General features: G+C 39.2%; 1 protein-coding gene across 4 annotated transcripts in view; it reads right to left on the reverse strand.

Annotated features, from left to right (window-relative positions):
• Positions 1–13148, reverse strand: part of LOC143018612 (NFU1 iron-sulfur cluster scaffold homolog, mitochondrial-like) — a 39047-nt gene extending 25899 nt beyond the window's left edge. For 2 of the 4 annotated variants that reach the window (XM_076174132.1, XM_076174131.1), the window contains exons 1-2: positions 12678–13148; positions 1906–2059 (exon numbers count right to left, since the gene is read on the reverse strand). In XM_076174132.1, coding sequence (XP_076030247.1) covers positions 1906–2059; positions 12678–12745 — 222 coding nt within the window. In that variant the 5' untranslated portion in view covers positions 12746–13148. The remainder of the gene's footprint in view (positions 1–1905; positions 2060–12677) is intronic. The other 2 variants (XR_012965763.1, XR_012965762.1) reach the window with 2 other exon arrangements.
• Between the last annotated feature and the right edge of the window lie 1617 nt (positions 13149–14765).

Genomic DNA, 14765 nt, shown 5'->3' on the forward strand with positions numbered 1-14765 from the left:
TGATGGATCTCAAACTGGATACAGAATAAGGAACAACTGGTGAAGATACAGAGTCACAAAGGAGCAAGGAAACACCACTACATTACAGCTTGGTATCATTGACCAGCACAATAATTAAATGTGAAAGGATTGTAAAAGATTGATGGATTAAATATATTTAAGAGATCAATATCATGACAGACAGTCAGTTTGGCTTCAGAACTGGAAGATCTTGTGTCTTGACCCGGCAGGTTTTTGATAAAGCCATTACATCCCCACCCACTCCACTTCCATTCACCACCCCTACCTCCCTCCCTCTTTTCTTGGCTCCTCCTGAATGATGGGTCATCTCAGCACCTTGCCCACTACCCTGGGTCAGAAGCAATGCAGCAAGACACAGCACATCCACAGCAAGGCCACTTCATTTAATTGGTGACCCTCCCTCTCTGTCCCCTCATGCAGTAAAAGAGCAGATGGGGAGAAATTCCCTTGGGCTGTGTCAAAATATCATTCTTACATAACCACTCCCTGCCCCTTTCCCCCCACTCCCTGCCCCTTTCCATGCACAACCATTCTCCACTCACCCCTATCTTCTGTCTTCTCCCTTCCTTCTTCAACAGACATTCCTCTCTTTCTTAATGGTTCTTTTACCCTATCTATCCATCTCATTCTCAGCTGCCCCCTCCTGATAACTTGAAATTAAATATAGAAACCAAATTGGAACCACACATTTATTTGAGGAGGTATGATAAATTAGAGAGTATGAGACCCCACAAGTGATGCTCCTTTCCTGTATATTATAATTAGGTAGACAAACACACACATACACAAGCTAGGATCAACTATACCAGAATTCACAGGGAGGAAGAAAGCAATTTTGAAAGAGGTGCAGCAGAAAAATGCAAGGATGAACTAAAACTGTTTTACAGGTTTATAAATGGTAAATTGAGGCACAGGGAAGAAATCTCCAAGTTAATAGTAGATGGTGAGGTCTTTGGAGAGGCCTCAGCTCAGGCAGAAATAATGAATGAAGGTTTCCAATCTGTCTTCACAAAAGAGCACAACTTTTTTGAGAAAAGCAAGGGGAGCAAAAAAGCAGGTTTAGCAGATATTAATGTAAAAGTGAGGGAAGTGCTCAATCTCCTGGGATCTTTGAATGTGACAAAACCTTCAGGGCCTGACAGGATCTCAAACTGGATACTTCAAGAATGTAGGGAACAACTGGCAGACAAGATCCACAGCCTTATTATGTGTTCACTGAAAGAAGGCACTGTGCCACTTGATTGGAAAAGGCAAAACATGAGCTTGAGAGGACAACTGAAAACAAGATAGATGGGTTGGGATAAAAAGTGATTTGACCAAATGGAGAATGTCTGTTGAGCAAGAAAGGGAGAAGCCAGGGGACAGGGATGAGTGGAGAATAGTTGGGTATAGATAATATTTTGATGCAGCGTGAAAGGATTTCTCTCTGTCTTCTCTAGTTTCTGCACAAGGGGATGGAGGGGGGTCACTGTGTAAGTGAAGTGGCCTTGCTGTGGATGTGCTGTGTCTTACTGCATTAATTCTGACCTGGGCAGTTGGCAGGTGACAGGGATGACCCTTGGTCCATGAGTAGCTAAGATGCAAGGGAAACAAGGGTGGGAGATGGGAGTGGAATGGGTGGAAGTGGGCGTGTGCCTTTGACTCTGCTAACTTCCTTATAAAGTGGAAGAAACCCTTGATATATACATATACAGACTACCAAAAATAAAATATATGTAACATGAGACTATGATGACTGAATAAAGGTTGGATTTTATCATGGAACTTACAATAAAAAAAAATATATATATATATATATACAGTATATATAAATAAAATAAAAATAAATAAATAAATTAATAAAAACATTTTTTTTCTTTTATATGTCATGTAATGATTGCTTACCTGAACACCTGGTATAAACTTTAAAGAATTGGGGTTAGGTGTTTCCTGGACTTTGATGAACATATTTCTTCTTGGTTGTGACTGAGTAATAGCAACTGGTGCCAGAAATGGGCCTTGGTGAAGAGTTTGCCATGCTGAAGTAACACACACGTGACTGTAAGAAAAGTTAACCTTTTCAGAATGGAAAGCAGTTCACAATTTTGTTCTTGTTATTACCAGTAAATATCATTAGTTTAAAGAGAGGACTTTGGACTTAGGATCAGATTATTTCAATCATCCTTCCAGATCCAGAAGCAATTTATAGATTTTGTTCTGGATTATACAAGGGTCTTCAAGATCACTGTGAATTTCATAAAAAAAAAAAAAAAAAAAAATATATATATATATATATATATATATATATATTTTCAAGATCACTGTGAATTTCATAAAAAAAAAAAAAAAAAAAAAATATATATATATATATATCAGAGAACAAGAAAAGGATAACGAAAGCAAATAAACAATAATATAACAAAAAAAATCAATAGCAAACAGAAAGAAAAATAGGACAAATTAACAGACAAAACAGATGGAAAGACTGTTAATGGAAAAATGTGGAGAGCAGTAAAAACCACCAAAAATTCAAGACCTATGAAGCAGTTGGAGCAACACAGGACAAAATATTATCACCTAAACAGCAATGAGACATCATTAATAAACACTTCTCTGAAACTAGCTTCAAGCCCACTACACCAGGAAAAAAAAAAAAAAAAAAAAAAAAAAAAACTAATGAGTATAATCAAACCTGACAAGCCACACACCCTTTCCTCGGTAAACTAAAAACTCCAAAACAGAAGGTCCAGACAAGCCCTCAAACAGCTGTGCCAAGAGTTCATAAGAGCCTTCACTGATATTTTCAACAACTGGATATATAACATCCTAAACACCTAGAAAAGAGCTCATGTAATACCAATCTTGCAGCCAAACTGCTAGAAAAACCCAGCATCACCCAGACCAATCTCACTACTATCCACAATATCTGAGTTGATGGAAAGGTTGGTTACAGCAAGATTCAAAATAGAGATACCAACCTTCCCCAATCAATATGGTTTCAAAGAGGGCCACTCTACCAGCACTCTGCTCACAAACATTACACAACAAGTACTAGCAGGATTCAATAAGAAAGCCCCACCAGAAAGAACAGTTATGGTTGCTATTGATATAAACAAAGCTTTCAACAAAGTCTCCTAAGACATGATATCCAAAAAGATCATTAAGACATGTCTATGAAAAAGTGAAAAAACCGTTAACCAATTTCATGGCAGGAAGCCAATGCAGAGTAACCCAAAACAACCATATCTCAGGTGCAAAAAGACTATACAATGGAGTCCTTTATGATTCAATACTTTCACCCTTACTGTTCAATCTCTTCATGAACCAGAACTAAACATATTCTCTTGTATGCAGATGACTTGAGAATAACAACCCAGCACAGTAAATAGTGAATATGATGTAACAACAGAGAACCCCCCAAACCTACCTGTACAAACTGGAACAACAGCTTAGAAATGACAATGGAAGCTTCACTACAGAAATTAGCAGTAACACTGCTCACCCCAGATAATCATGAATGAAAAAAACATCCCATATTAAAATTAAATTGCCATACTCTTCCTTTAGAAAGAAACTAATAACCATCTATAAACAGTTCATAAGAACCTTTACATCATAGTTCCAAACAATCAGGAAATGAAATGCAAGCAACTTACAAACACTGCAGAAATCCTTCCAATAGAACACATGAAAATGACAGGAACACAATTCTATGCCAGAACCCTTAATAATACATATCCCTCACATTACACCTCATAAGCATCACCAACAGAACAGGGAAAAAAAAAAAAAAAAAAAAAAATCAGCATACTAATCGTACATCTACCACAACCTGCACTCCAAGCTGGAAAAAATATCCACATAAGTAGGAGATCAGTGCTGCTGGAGCTCACTGAAGCACTACTCTGGCACTTCTGCAAGTGGGTAGCTCTTTTTTATTTATTTATTTGATACATACATACATATACCAAGGCTTTTTCCCCCTTACAAGGGAGGTAGCCAAAAAGGAAAAGGCATAAAATCATTCCCACTCATTCCATCCCTGAATACACTCCACACCCCTCCACCCTCCCTCTTATCTTAGCACCTCTATGATAATTAGTGAATGCAAACACAAAATACTTAATTACTGTGTGAAATCCAGTAGGGCCACTGTATAAAGAAACCTAAGAGGGACGGCAGGGTTTTGTCAGGCCCTTCAGGGCTCTGGCACCCATAAAATTGGTACAACACCCTTCCACACAGGTCACCATCTCATCTATCACCGAGGGGGGAGGGGAGGTTGTGGTCTATGGGTACACTGATCTCATCTCCCTGTGCCTAGTAATATACACCACAATGGAAGGTCCAGAGTAATGGAGCATCCTCTGGTTGTACAAGGCAGGTCACATCCTTCCACACAATTTCATCAATCTGTTGCCACCACATCTCTAGTAGAACTCTTAATTCACAGTTGCCACTAATTTATCACTAAAAGGTGGTAAGCTAACCAATTGAAGCCAAATCTAATATGCAATAGAAAACTAACAACATTAATATCACATAATTACCTTAAATTACAGTTCCTCACAAAACTAACAAAATCAATTAATTACTTCTAATAATAATCTCATTACATATTCACTTTAAAAAGATCATACATCTCAACAAGTAAACCATGTACCCTCTGGCAGGGCAGGGAGGGCAACTGTCCCTCCTGGAATTGTTTAGTTTTTAACGTCCACATTTTCTGGTAATTACCACCCAACAATTCATTGGGGGTAGTTACCAGAAAAGGTGAAAGTTTAAAAAGTGAAAAATTCCAGGAGGGCAGATGCACTCCTTGTTCCCCCAAGAGAGTACGAGGTCTCTTAAAAAAAAAATATGTGGACTGACGTCATAAACCAAAATGTACTTTATTTAGAAGTTACAGATCTGGGTCCCCTTCAAAGTACTCTCCTCCCCAACACACGTACTTATCCCAACGGTGTTTCTACTTGTTGAAACAGTCCTGGTACGCTTCTTTTGTAATGTCCTTCAGCTCCTTCATCACATTTGCCTTAATCTCTGGAATTGTCTCAAATCTTCTTCCTTTCAAGGGTCTTTTGTGTTTGGGGAACAAGAAAAAATTGCAGGGAGCAAGGTCAGGTGAGTAGGGGGTAAGAGGAAGAACAGTGATTGAGTGTTTGACCAAAAACTCACGATTTCTGAGGGCTGAATGGGCTGGAGCATTGTTGTGATGGAAAAACAGTCGCCACTCCTCCACATTTCTGGCCTTTTGCGACAGATGGCGTCCCTCAGATGTTTAAGAACTTTAGTGTGGTAAGTCTGGTTCACTGTGGAGCCTTTGGAGAGGTACTCATGGTGAACAACATCCTTAGCATTGAAGAAAACTGTCAGCATCACCTTGACCTTGGATTGGACTTGGCAAGCTTTTTTGGGTCTGGGGGAGTTTCACTCATCCACTGGGATGGTTGGACCTTCGTTTCAATATCAAAACCATAAACCCACGATTCATCACCTGTTATGATCCTGGACAAGAAGTTTCCATCTTCTTCTGAACAATCAAGCAGTTCCTGACAAACTGGACACGATGGGCTTTTTGTTCATCCATCAGCAGGCGCAGCACAAATTTCGCAGCAACGTGGTGCATCTTCAATCTTTTTGTCAAAATCTCGTAGCAAGATCCAACTGATATCCCACACTCTTCAGCAAGCTCACTGACAGTCAGACATTGGTTTTCCCGCACCAAGGTGTTGATTTTGTCGAAGTGTGAGTCATCGGTTGACGTGGAAGGACGTCCAGCACATTCATCTTCAATGGACTGTCGACCGTGCCTAAAATGCCCATGCCACTTGAAACATGCCATATGCTTCATAGCAACATCACCGTAAGCCATGTTAAGCATAGTAAAAGTTTCAGTCACAGATTTTCCAAGTTTAACACAAAATTTCACAGCAAGTTGTTGCTCCTTCACATAATTCATTCTGAAATCTGCCAAACGAAAAAATTGCACTTCACTAAAAACTGTGTAACTAATACACAAAAATATCTGCAATTGGGAAATGGCGTTGTAATCAGCTGATCTGTGTGAACCTAGTGACACCAAGAGGATTCCTCTGGAACCAACTGGAGCCGCGCAATTCAAACAGTCCATGTATTTTTTTTTTTAAAAGACCTCATGCAGCCCTATTATAGTTCCATTATCAATGTCAAACTCTACAAATAGGAGGGTTACCAAATCATGTTGCCAGATAGCATCTGTATAATTGACTACTATTTAGGTTACATCAAGGTAAGTTTTTTTCTAACATCTTCTTTGTTGATTTGAACAAATATGATGTTAATTTCAGCTGAAAATCACTCATTTTACTTTTTTCTTTTCATCTACATACATAGGTCAATGGTTCTTTCTCCTTTCTATGGGAGGTAACCAAATTCAAAGGCATAAATTACTTCCACCCATTTCATCCCCACATACTCCACTCCCAATCACCACTCCTCCCTCCCTCTTTTCTTGGCTCCTCCTGGACGATGGGTTAACCCGACATCTTGCCCACTGCTCTGGGTCAAAAGCAATGTAGCAAGACACAACACATTCACATCAAGGCTGCTTCATTTAATCAGCAACTCCCCTTTCTGTCTCCTCATGCAGAATAAGAGAAGGGGGAGAAATCCCTTCAGGCTGCGTCAAAATATCATTCACATATACTCCCTTACCCTCACCCCCATCCATCTAAAACCCTGAAATCTGAATAATTCCCAACACGCTCCTTTACACCAGTGGCTCAAAAAAAATTTCAGGCTGGAGCACCCTTGGCTTCCAAACATATTCCTAGCAGCCCCCTTTCCCCCCTCATGTATGCATGCAAACACACACCTTTTGATTTTGACTCTGATTTCAAACTATGTAACAATATGTATTTGTTTATAATTCATATCCTAGTTATATCCTCTATAAACTGCATACGTGTTCCTTTACCTTCCTGTTTATAACATATAATTTGTCATTCAGATATATATATATATATATATATATATATATATATATATATTGTATATATATATTATATATATATATATATATATATATATATATATATATATATATATGGTCAATTTATAGTTTCACCCAACCATAGAATTTGATATGTGGCTTATGTGTTTCTGGTGAGAAATGTTGTGATATGAACGATGGTGTACATCATTTCCGTCGCAAATGCGTACTTTTGAAGTAATTAAGTATTGAAGTTATGCACTTATGCATACATCTCCCGAACGATGTGAGGGCACGTGTGGGAAATCGGGGTTTTTGGGTGGGGAAGACTAATAAATGGAGTAATGCGCATTGCAAAACAGGTATAAAATGAAGAAGACTAAAGAAACACATAAAAATATAAAAATATCCCATTTTGGCGGGTACCGCGCGTGGCGCCATGTTTGTTTACTAACGATTGTAAGTATTTGTGACTATAACCACTAGATTTAGGGAAGCCACTCGCGCAAGAGTTGGTAAACGTAAACTAACCTAACCTAACCTAGTGGACATAACGTTCGTTTACGGTTAGGAAGTCTTGTGCGGCTGGAGTGGACTTCGCTAAATGTAGCTGATCAACGAGATATTTTTCAAATCATTGGGAAAAACAAACATGGCCGCTCATGTTAGGTGGGACTCCGGCCCTAAAATATGATTTTTTTTTTTTAAGTGTTTTTTGTTCATGTTATACCTGTTTTGCAATGTGCATTAATCCATTTATTAGTCTTCCCCACCCAAAAACCCCGATTTCCCACACTTATGCGTTCGGGAGATGTACGGATAAGTGCATAATTCCAATACTTAATTATTTCAAAAGTACGCATTTGCGACGGAAAGGATGTACACCATCGTTCATATCACATTTCTCACCAGAAACACATAAGCCACATATCAAATTCTATGGTTGGGTGAAACTATAAATTGTCCACACATATATATATATATATATATACATAATTATTAACTGATCCTAATGCCATTTTGTCTCCCCTTCTCACCCCCTTTTGCCTCACCACTGTCCCACCCAAATCTCTCCACCACTACTGTTGACTGTTGGGGGTATGGGGGGGGATGATAACCGTGATTTCCAATAGATGAGAATGTCAGATTCATTCAGATCAACAGGGAAACTTCTGGATAATATTTTTACACAAAAAAGTGGTTGAAATTCTAGAATCTTGCAAACACAAACATTCAACAAGAAACTTGCTATATCATTTCACTGGGGTCTCACAACTTAATGGGGTTAGGGCAGTTTTGAGGCATCAAACCAGGAATCACCTCCATTTCAGCAAACTAAGAAATTTGCGCTTTTTTCTGCAGTTTGAACGTCAAATTTGCAAGCTGTTGAATTACAATTTAAGGGTAGGAATTCATCGAGGTGCTTACCGAAGTGAGGTGATGCTTACCGAAGTGATGTCAAAGAGGCAAGGGAGCTAAAGCTCTTGAGAGTAGCCTCTTCTCAGATTTCCTACAATGTACCGGTCATATCTATTCTTAAACATGTTGACACGAACTATTAACTACATTTTCCGGTAAACTGTTCCATTTGTTTACTACTCTGGCGTCAAAAAAGTTGCTTCTCTTTGTTGTTCTGAATCTAGTTTTCTTTAGTTTCCACTGGTGCCCTCTGGTCTCATACCTTTCTCTCGGTTCAATTTGGAGGAATTGACTGCAGTCAATATCCTCTTCTCCATTGAGCATCTTAAAGACTTCAATCATGTCCCCGCGTATTCTTCTTGCCTGTAGGGTGGTTAGTCCCAAAGCATCCAGTCTTTCATTATAGGGTTTTTCTTTTAGTTGGGGAACAAGTTTGGTGGCTCTTCTTTGGACTTTTTCCAAAATGTTAATGTCCTTTTTCTTACACGGGGACCAGGCTTGTACAGCATACTCCATAAGGGGTCGTACCAGTGTTGTGTACAGTGCTAGGAATATTTCTTTATCCATGCAAGTAAATGTTCTCTTGATCCTACCTAGCATAGAGTTGGCCTTGGCAGCAGCCTTGGATAAATGTACAGTAGGTGATGTGTCAGGTGTAACATATACCCCCAAGTCTTTTTCTTCTGTTGTTGTCTGCAATGGGAACCCATCTATGTAGTAATTATAGTTTGCATTATTTTTCCCGACATGCATCACTTTACATTTTTCCATATTGAATTTTAGGAGCCATGTTGCGCTCCACTCCTGCAAGCGGCAAAGGTCTTCCTGAAGAATTATTTTATCATCATGACTGTTCACTCTCCTGTAAATTTTTGCATCATCCGCAAATAACTTCCCACTGGATTGTATATCGTCAAATAGGTCGTTTATAAAAATCAGAAACAAAACCGGTCCCAGCACACTCCCTTGAGGTACACCACTCCATACATCTAGCCAGGTTGAATGAACACCTCTGATTGCAACCCTCTGCCTTCTGTTTTCCAGTCCTTCAGTAGCATCCTCCAAGTCTTGAAAGTACTCTAATAATTGTGTGAGACACGATCTTCCAGGTCAAAAACCATGCTGATGATTCGACAATATTTGGTTTTTGCCCAAATTGTTCCATTATGGTTTTCTTAACAAGTTTTTCTAAAATCTTGCATGGGATTGACGTTAGACTCACTGGACGATAGTTTAAAGCTTTCATTTTATTTCCTTTCTTGTATACTGGAGTAATATTGGCCTTTCCCCAATCATCTGGGATTGTCCCTGATTTTAGTGATTCTTCAAAGATGTAGAGAAGTGGACGAGAGAGAGTGGCGGCACATTCTTTGAGCATTTTGGGGTGAACCCCATCTGGGCCCGGTGCTGATGTCTCTTTAAGTTGTTCCAATGTGTTTTGTATGTCCATTATGTTAAGATTAAGGTGGGTGAGAATGCTTCCATGGAACTCCCTCTCCGTAATTACTTCTGGATTTGATCCTTCCTGTACGAACACTTTCTGAAATTCCTTATTCAACAATTCACATGTCTCTAAAGTGGAGCTAGTTATCGTTCCATCTTCTTTAGTCAGTCTATTTACACCCTCCTTAATTTTTGTTTTACTACGGGCATATGCATAAAAGGCTCTTGTGTCGTCTTTGATGTCTCTGGCCAGTTGGTGTTCAAAATCATACTTAGCTTCTCTCACTAATCTCGTGGTTTTGTTTCTTACTGAACAGTAGTGGTTATATCTGTGTCTAGTCTTCTTTTTTCTGTAACGCCTCCATGCTTCCTCCTTCCTACTAATCTGTTTCATTACAGAGCGAGTCATCCATTTGAGTTTACTTTTTGAACCAAACATTAACATATCCTTAGTGGGTATACACCTTTGTGTCACCTCTAAGTACTTATGGGTAAATTTATCCCACATTTCGTTCACATTAGCACCAGCAAGTTCCAGGGCCCATTCTACATTTGCAAACAATATATTTGCCTTGGCATAATCCCCTTTAAAATAATTCAGTTTACCTAGACCTTCGTTTTCAGGGGACAAGTCGCCTTCTACCAAGAGAGAGAAATTTAGCACCACATGGTCACTAGCACCAATAGGGGCGCAATATTCAACATAGTCAATATCAAGTTCATCTTTAGTAAATACGAGATCCAGTAGTGAGGGAGTATCTGTCCCATGTGATTGTGTAAATTCTGTCACATGCTGATAAAGAAATGCCTCTTGACAGGTGTCATAGAATGTTGCTGGCTCGCTCTCCTCACTTCCTTTCACTAAATTATTTCCCCAGTCAATTTCTTTGAAGTTAAAATCACCACATAATAAAACTTGATCCGTTGTTGAGTTCCCAAATTTTGCAACCGATTGCTTTACTAAATTGTTATAGTCTGCAGAAGAACCAGGCGGTCTATATAAACATCCTAATAAGATGTCTCCATCTTTGTGGTTTATCTTGAATGCTACCATTTCAATTTGTTCCCATATGTCATCATTGTAACTAGTTGATACAATATCCTTGTGTACCAAAATAATAACACCACCACCTTCCCCAATTCTATCTTTTCTGTAAGCATTATACAGATTACAGTAAAAAAATTGTGAGGTTAGTTCGTCCTCCCTGAGTTTTGTTTCTGTAACAAATAGAACATGAGGATTTTCCCTCTTGATCAAGATATCCAATATATCACTCTTTTGCGAGATGTTTATTCCATCCACATTAGTGCATATACACTTTAGTTTTTCAACATTTTCTTTTAATTGAGATCTCGTACTATTATCTGCTTGAGTCTCCCGTTGCGTATAACCCAGGTCTTGTCCTTGATTCCTGTATCCAGCAACTCCTTGTTTTTCATGTCCCTGTTTTTTGCTAATTCTGTATGTGCTTGTCTTTCTTTGAAGGTTTTGTCAGGTAATATACGAACGCAGTTTTTCCGGTTATCCTCAAGGTTTCTCGGGTGCCTACTGGCTTTCAGAATTTTCATCTTCAACTCTTCGTTTTCCAATACTACTTTGAGTAACCTTGGCCTATTGTGCTGTTGGTTCTGCATTCCTCGGGGTGGATTTAATCTAAACAGTGATTTAATTTCAAAATCATCTTGAATACCTATGTCTTTCGCAATCTCTTTAACTAGATTTGCATCCTCAATTTTCTTATCATTGGTGTTATTAGCTGTGGGTTCCTGAAGTCCTTGTATAATCAAGTTGGGCTTTCTATATTCTATTTCTTCTAAATCTTTTTTTAAATCCCCTAATTGTTCCCAAACTGCTGCTTAAAATTCTGAATTTTCTCCGAATTCTATCTTGTCCTCCACTTGTTGAAACGTGGGCTGTTGAATTGTACGACCCCAGTGTATACTATTATTACTATATAACCTAACCTAATACAACCATTACATAAAAAAATATCTTTCATATGCATGACAGAAAGAAGTGAAAAATTTGCAGGTATAATTCCAGTGTCACACTTACATGTAGGTACATATCGTATTCCAGTAGTAGCTGACTGTGTCTATGCTGCATTCAGTGGTGCTCTATGCAAACACATTTTGCTTCTTTTGTTTTTGTATTTCAAAGATCTATTTTTTTTTTCTACAGAATGGTTATGTTAGGTTAGGATATATTACGTTAACAGCTATTGGAAAATGTAAATTTCATGTCAAATACACATGCTTGCGTGATTCTGGAATTATACCAATGTGTTTGGCGTGATACTGGAATTGCACCAAAAAAGCTCTCAGGGTAAATATAGAAGCAATAAAATATAAAGTAAATTTCATAGCATGCTGCAGTACAGTGAATGTTGTAACTGTTTACTTTCACCCTTATCATTGCCAGGCTATTTTATTCATCTCCATGGCAGTATCATGATAAACATTTCCCCAACCACATGGACTTGTATCTTTATTCTGGTGAGGGGATTAATACCATGACAGAAATACAGTACAATGTAACAATTTCCTGAACCTTGCGAGCTAAATTCAAATTGACTGAAGAACAAAATATTTATAGACCAAATATTTTTGTTATTTTTTCTCTGCTGTTCAAAATTGCTTCTTTGACTTTGTGAGAATGTGGTAATTTCTTAACGTAAAATATTAACAATAACCAAAAGTAGTGTTATTAAAACGATTACAGTAACAATGTCAATGACAACAATCGGGTTAGAATTCAGATTACATAGCATCATACATGACTATAAAAATCGTAAATCAAACACATAGTTCTGTTTACCAACACAATATACAATATTACCTTCGTATTATTACTCTCGAGTATCTATTGTAAATTGGCAGGAACCTCCTCGCCACTCGTGAAGCCATCGCAAGATCTCGTTTACTATACACAAGACGACAATGTTTACTGAATGGTAAATCCCACTTGCTCAATGGAGTAAGACTTGGATCAGTTCCTCAATCCCGGTAATTCAAAATTCATTTCTGGGATTATCTAATTTCTTTCAAAGTAATATTGAAAATCCTATAATTTCCCTTAAGTGCAAGAATGTTTTTTTCTTTTATTTATTTACTTGTTTATTTATTTTTCATGACAATGACAAGCAAAACATCTGTTTCATGTACTATAATGTTTCATATACATTTTTGCATATTGTCTACTTATTTGTCTATATACCAAGAGCGTTTTTCTCCTTATGTGGTAGGTAAGGTAGCCAAATCAAAGCAACACCCTTACAGGTGAAGAATCCATTGGTGAGGATGAGACACCTTAGTACAGTGGTTCTCAGCCTTGCTTGGCCCATACCCCTTTCATCATTTGTCAGAGTGTCATTCCCCCCTCCTCTCCAAGATAGTTTGTTTCAAAAGGTGCATTCTAAATAATATGCAAATAATACTAAAAATCATTTTTTTTCTTCTAATCCAAAGATTAACTTGGGTCAGCATAGGTATAATTCCAGCCCAGGTGACAGGCCAGATCGGCCAAAACCTATAGTTGCTTTCCTTACCCCGTAAACTTGTGGTTACAATTCACCCCCAGAAAATCCAAAATTTCCCCCTGGGGGTGAATTTCACCCCTAATGAGAACCCCTGCCTTAGTACGTCCGTCCTATGAGACAAGCAGCTCGAGTGTCAATCCCTGATTGACAATGCACAACTGTAATTAGACGTGCTCCCTTGCCGCCCGAAGAGTGTCGGGAATAAATCCCGACAGGGGCATTTTTTAGAGTAGATAAGCTATTATTGCCAATTGATATAGACATCTGTGGCTGCGGCCTCAGTTAATTTAGTAAATTGATAGCTGTAGAATTAGGATTAAGATTGAAATACAGCAATCAAGCTGTATGAAATTTGCATTCTAGGTGCTTAGTATATGGAAGCAAGCATAACTTATGCAATCTTACTTTTTCTGTGATATACCCTGTGAGAGGCGCCAGAAGTTCCCCAACTGCGAGAGGCGTCTGGTCGCTCGTAGTGCAGCTGGTTGATTCAGCCTCTGGCGAGGAAGTTGTTGAGTGAGAAGAAGAGGGTTTGTACGTCTCGTCGCTCGTGATGCAGTTGGCTGATGCAGCGAAGGGCGTCTCGTCGCTCGTAGTGCAGCTGCTTGACACGTGCCTCTGGTGAAGCAACTGTCGTTGAGATGGAGTTCAGCGAAGATCGAAGCTGTCGATGAATGTTTTCTTCGGTGTGGCGTGGGTTGTGGGCGATGGGGCTAAGAGCGTTGGTGCTTTTGGCGTGGTGCAGCTGGTTGATGTCGGCTTGATTAGTGTTGCACTGCTGCTTCGATGTCCACGGCTGTAGAGTTAGTCTTGCTTCGCCATCCCACGCTGCCACCATTTTATGTTGTCGTGCGTGGCGTGGTTGGAGGGAAAGACGTTTGCGTTTTTCTTCTTTAATTTCTGATCATAGTCTGATACAATAACTGCTGGTAGCCCAGAGGTAAACTCTGGAGGTTGCCAGGTTTTCTTAGCTAGAAATTACAGAAAGCAAAAGGGGGCGTTCCCCACGAAGGGATGCCCAATGGAAAACGGTAGAAAGGTGGCACTCTTGAGGGTTGCCAAAAAATAGGTTTCGATGTGAAGACTGTTGTCTAACGGCGCAAATCTTCGGCGATGACCTTTGACCCTGTTCGCGTCGTGTCGACTCGAGTTTGTTTATAGTGTCCTGACTGATATATGGGTTGGCCGATGTGCTCGCCGTGTCGGAGTACTTGGCTGAGAAGGCCTCTTGTTGTCTCTTCAGTCCAAGATGAAATAAATCGCCAGACGCTTCTCGTAGATGGGGAACTTCTCCTGGCGTCTCTCAAGGGTATATCACACGTGGCGTCTCTTACAAGGTATATCACATTGGCTCGGCCAGCTACCGTCACCTTCCAGGTGACTCTATA

This window comes from Oratosquilla oratoria, chromosome 35 (genome assembly GCF_046742065.1).
Source record: "Oratosquilla oratoria isolate Oo_2021 chromosome 35, ASM4674206v1, whole genome shotgun sequence".
Lineage (NCBI taxonomy): Eukaryota > Metazoa > Arthropoda > Malacostraca > Stomatopoda > Squillidae > Oratosquilla > Oratosquilla oratoria.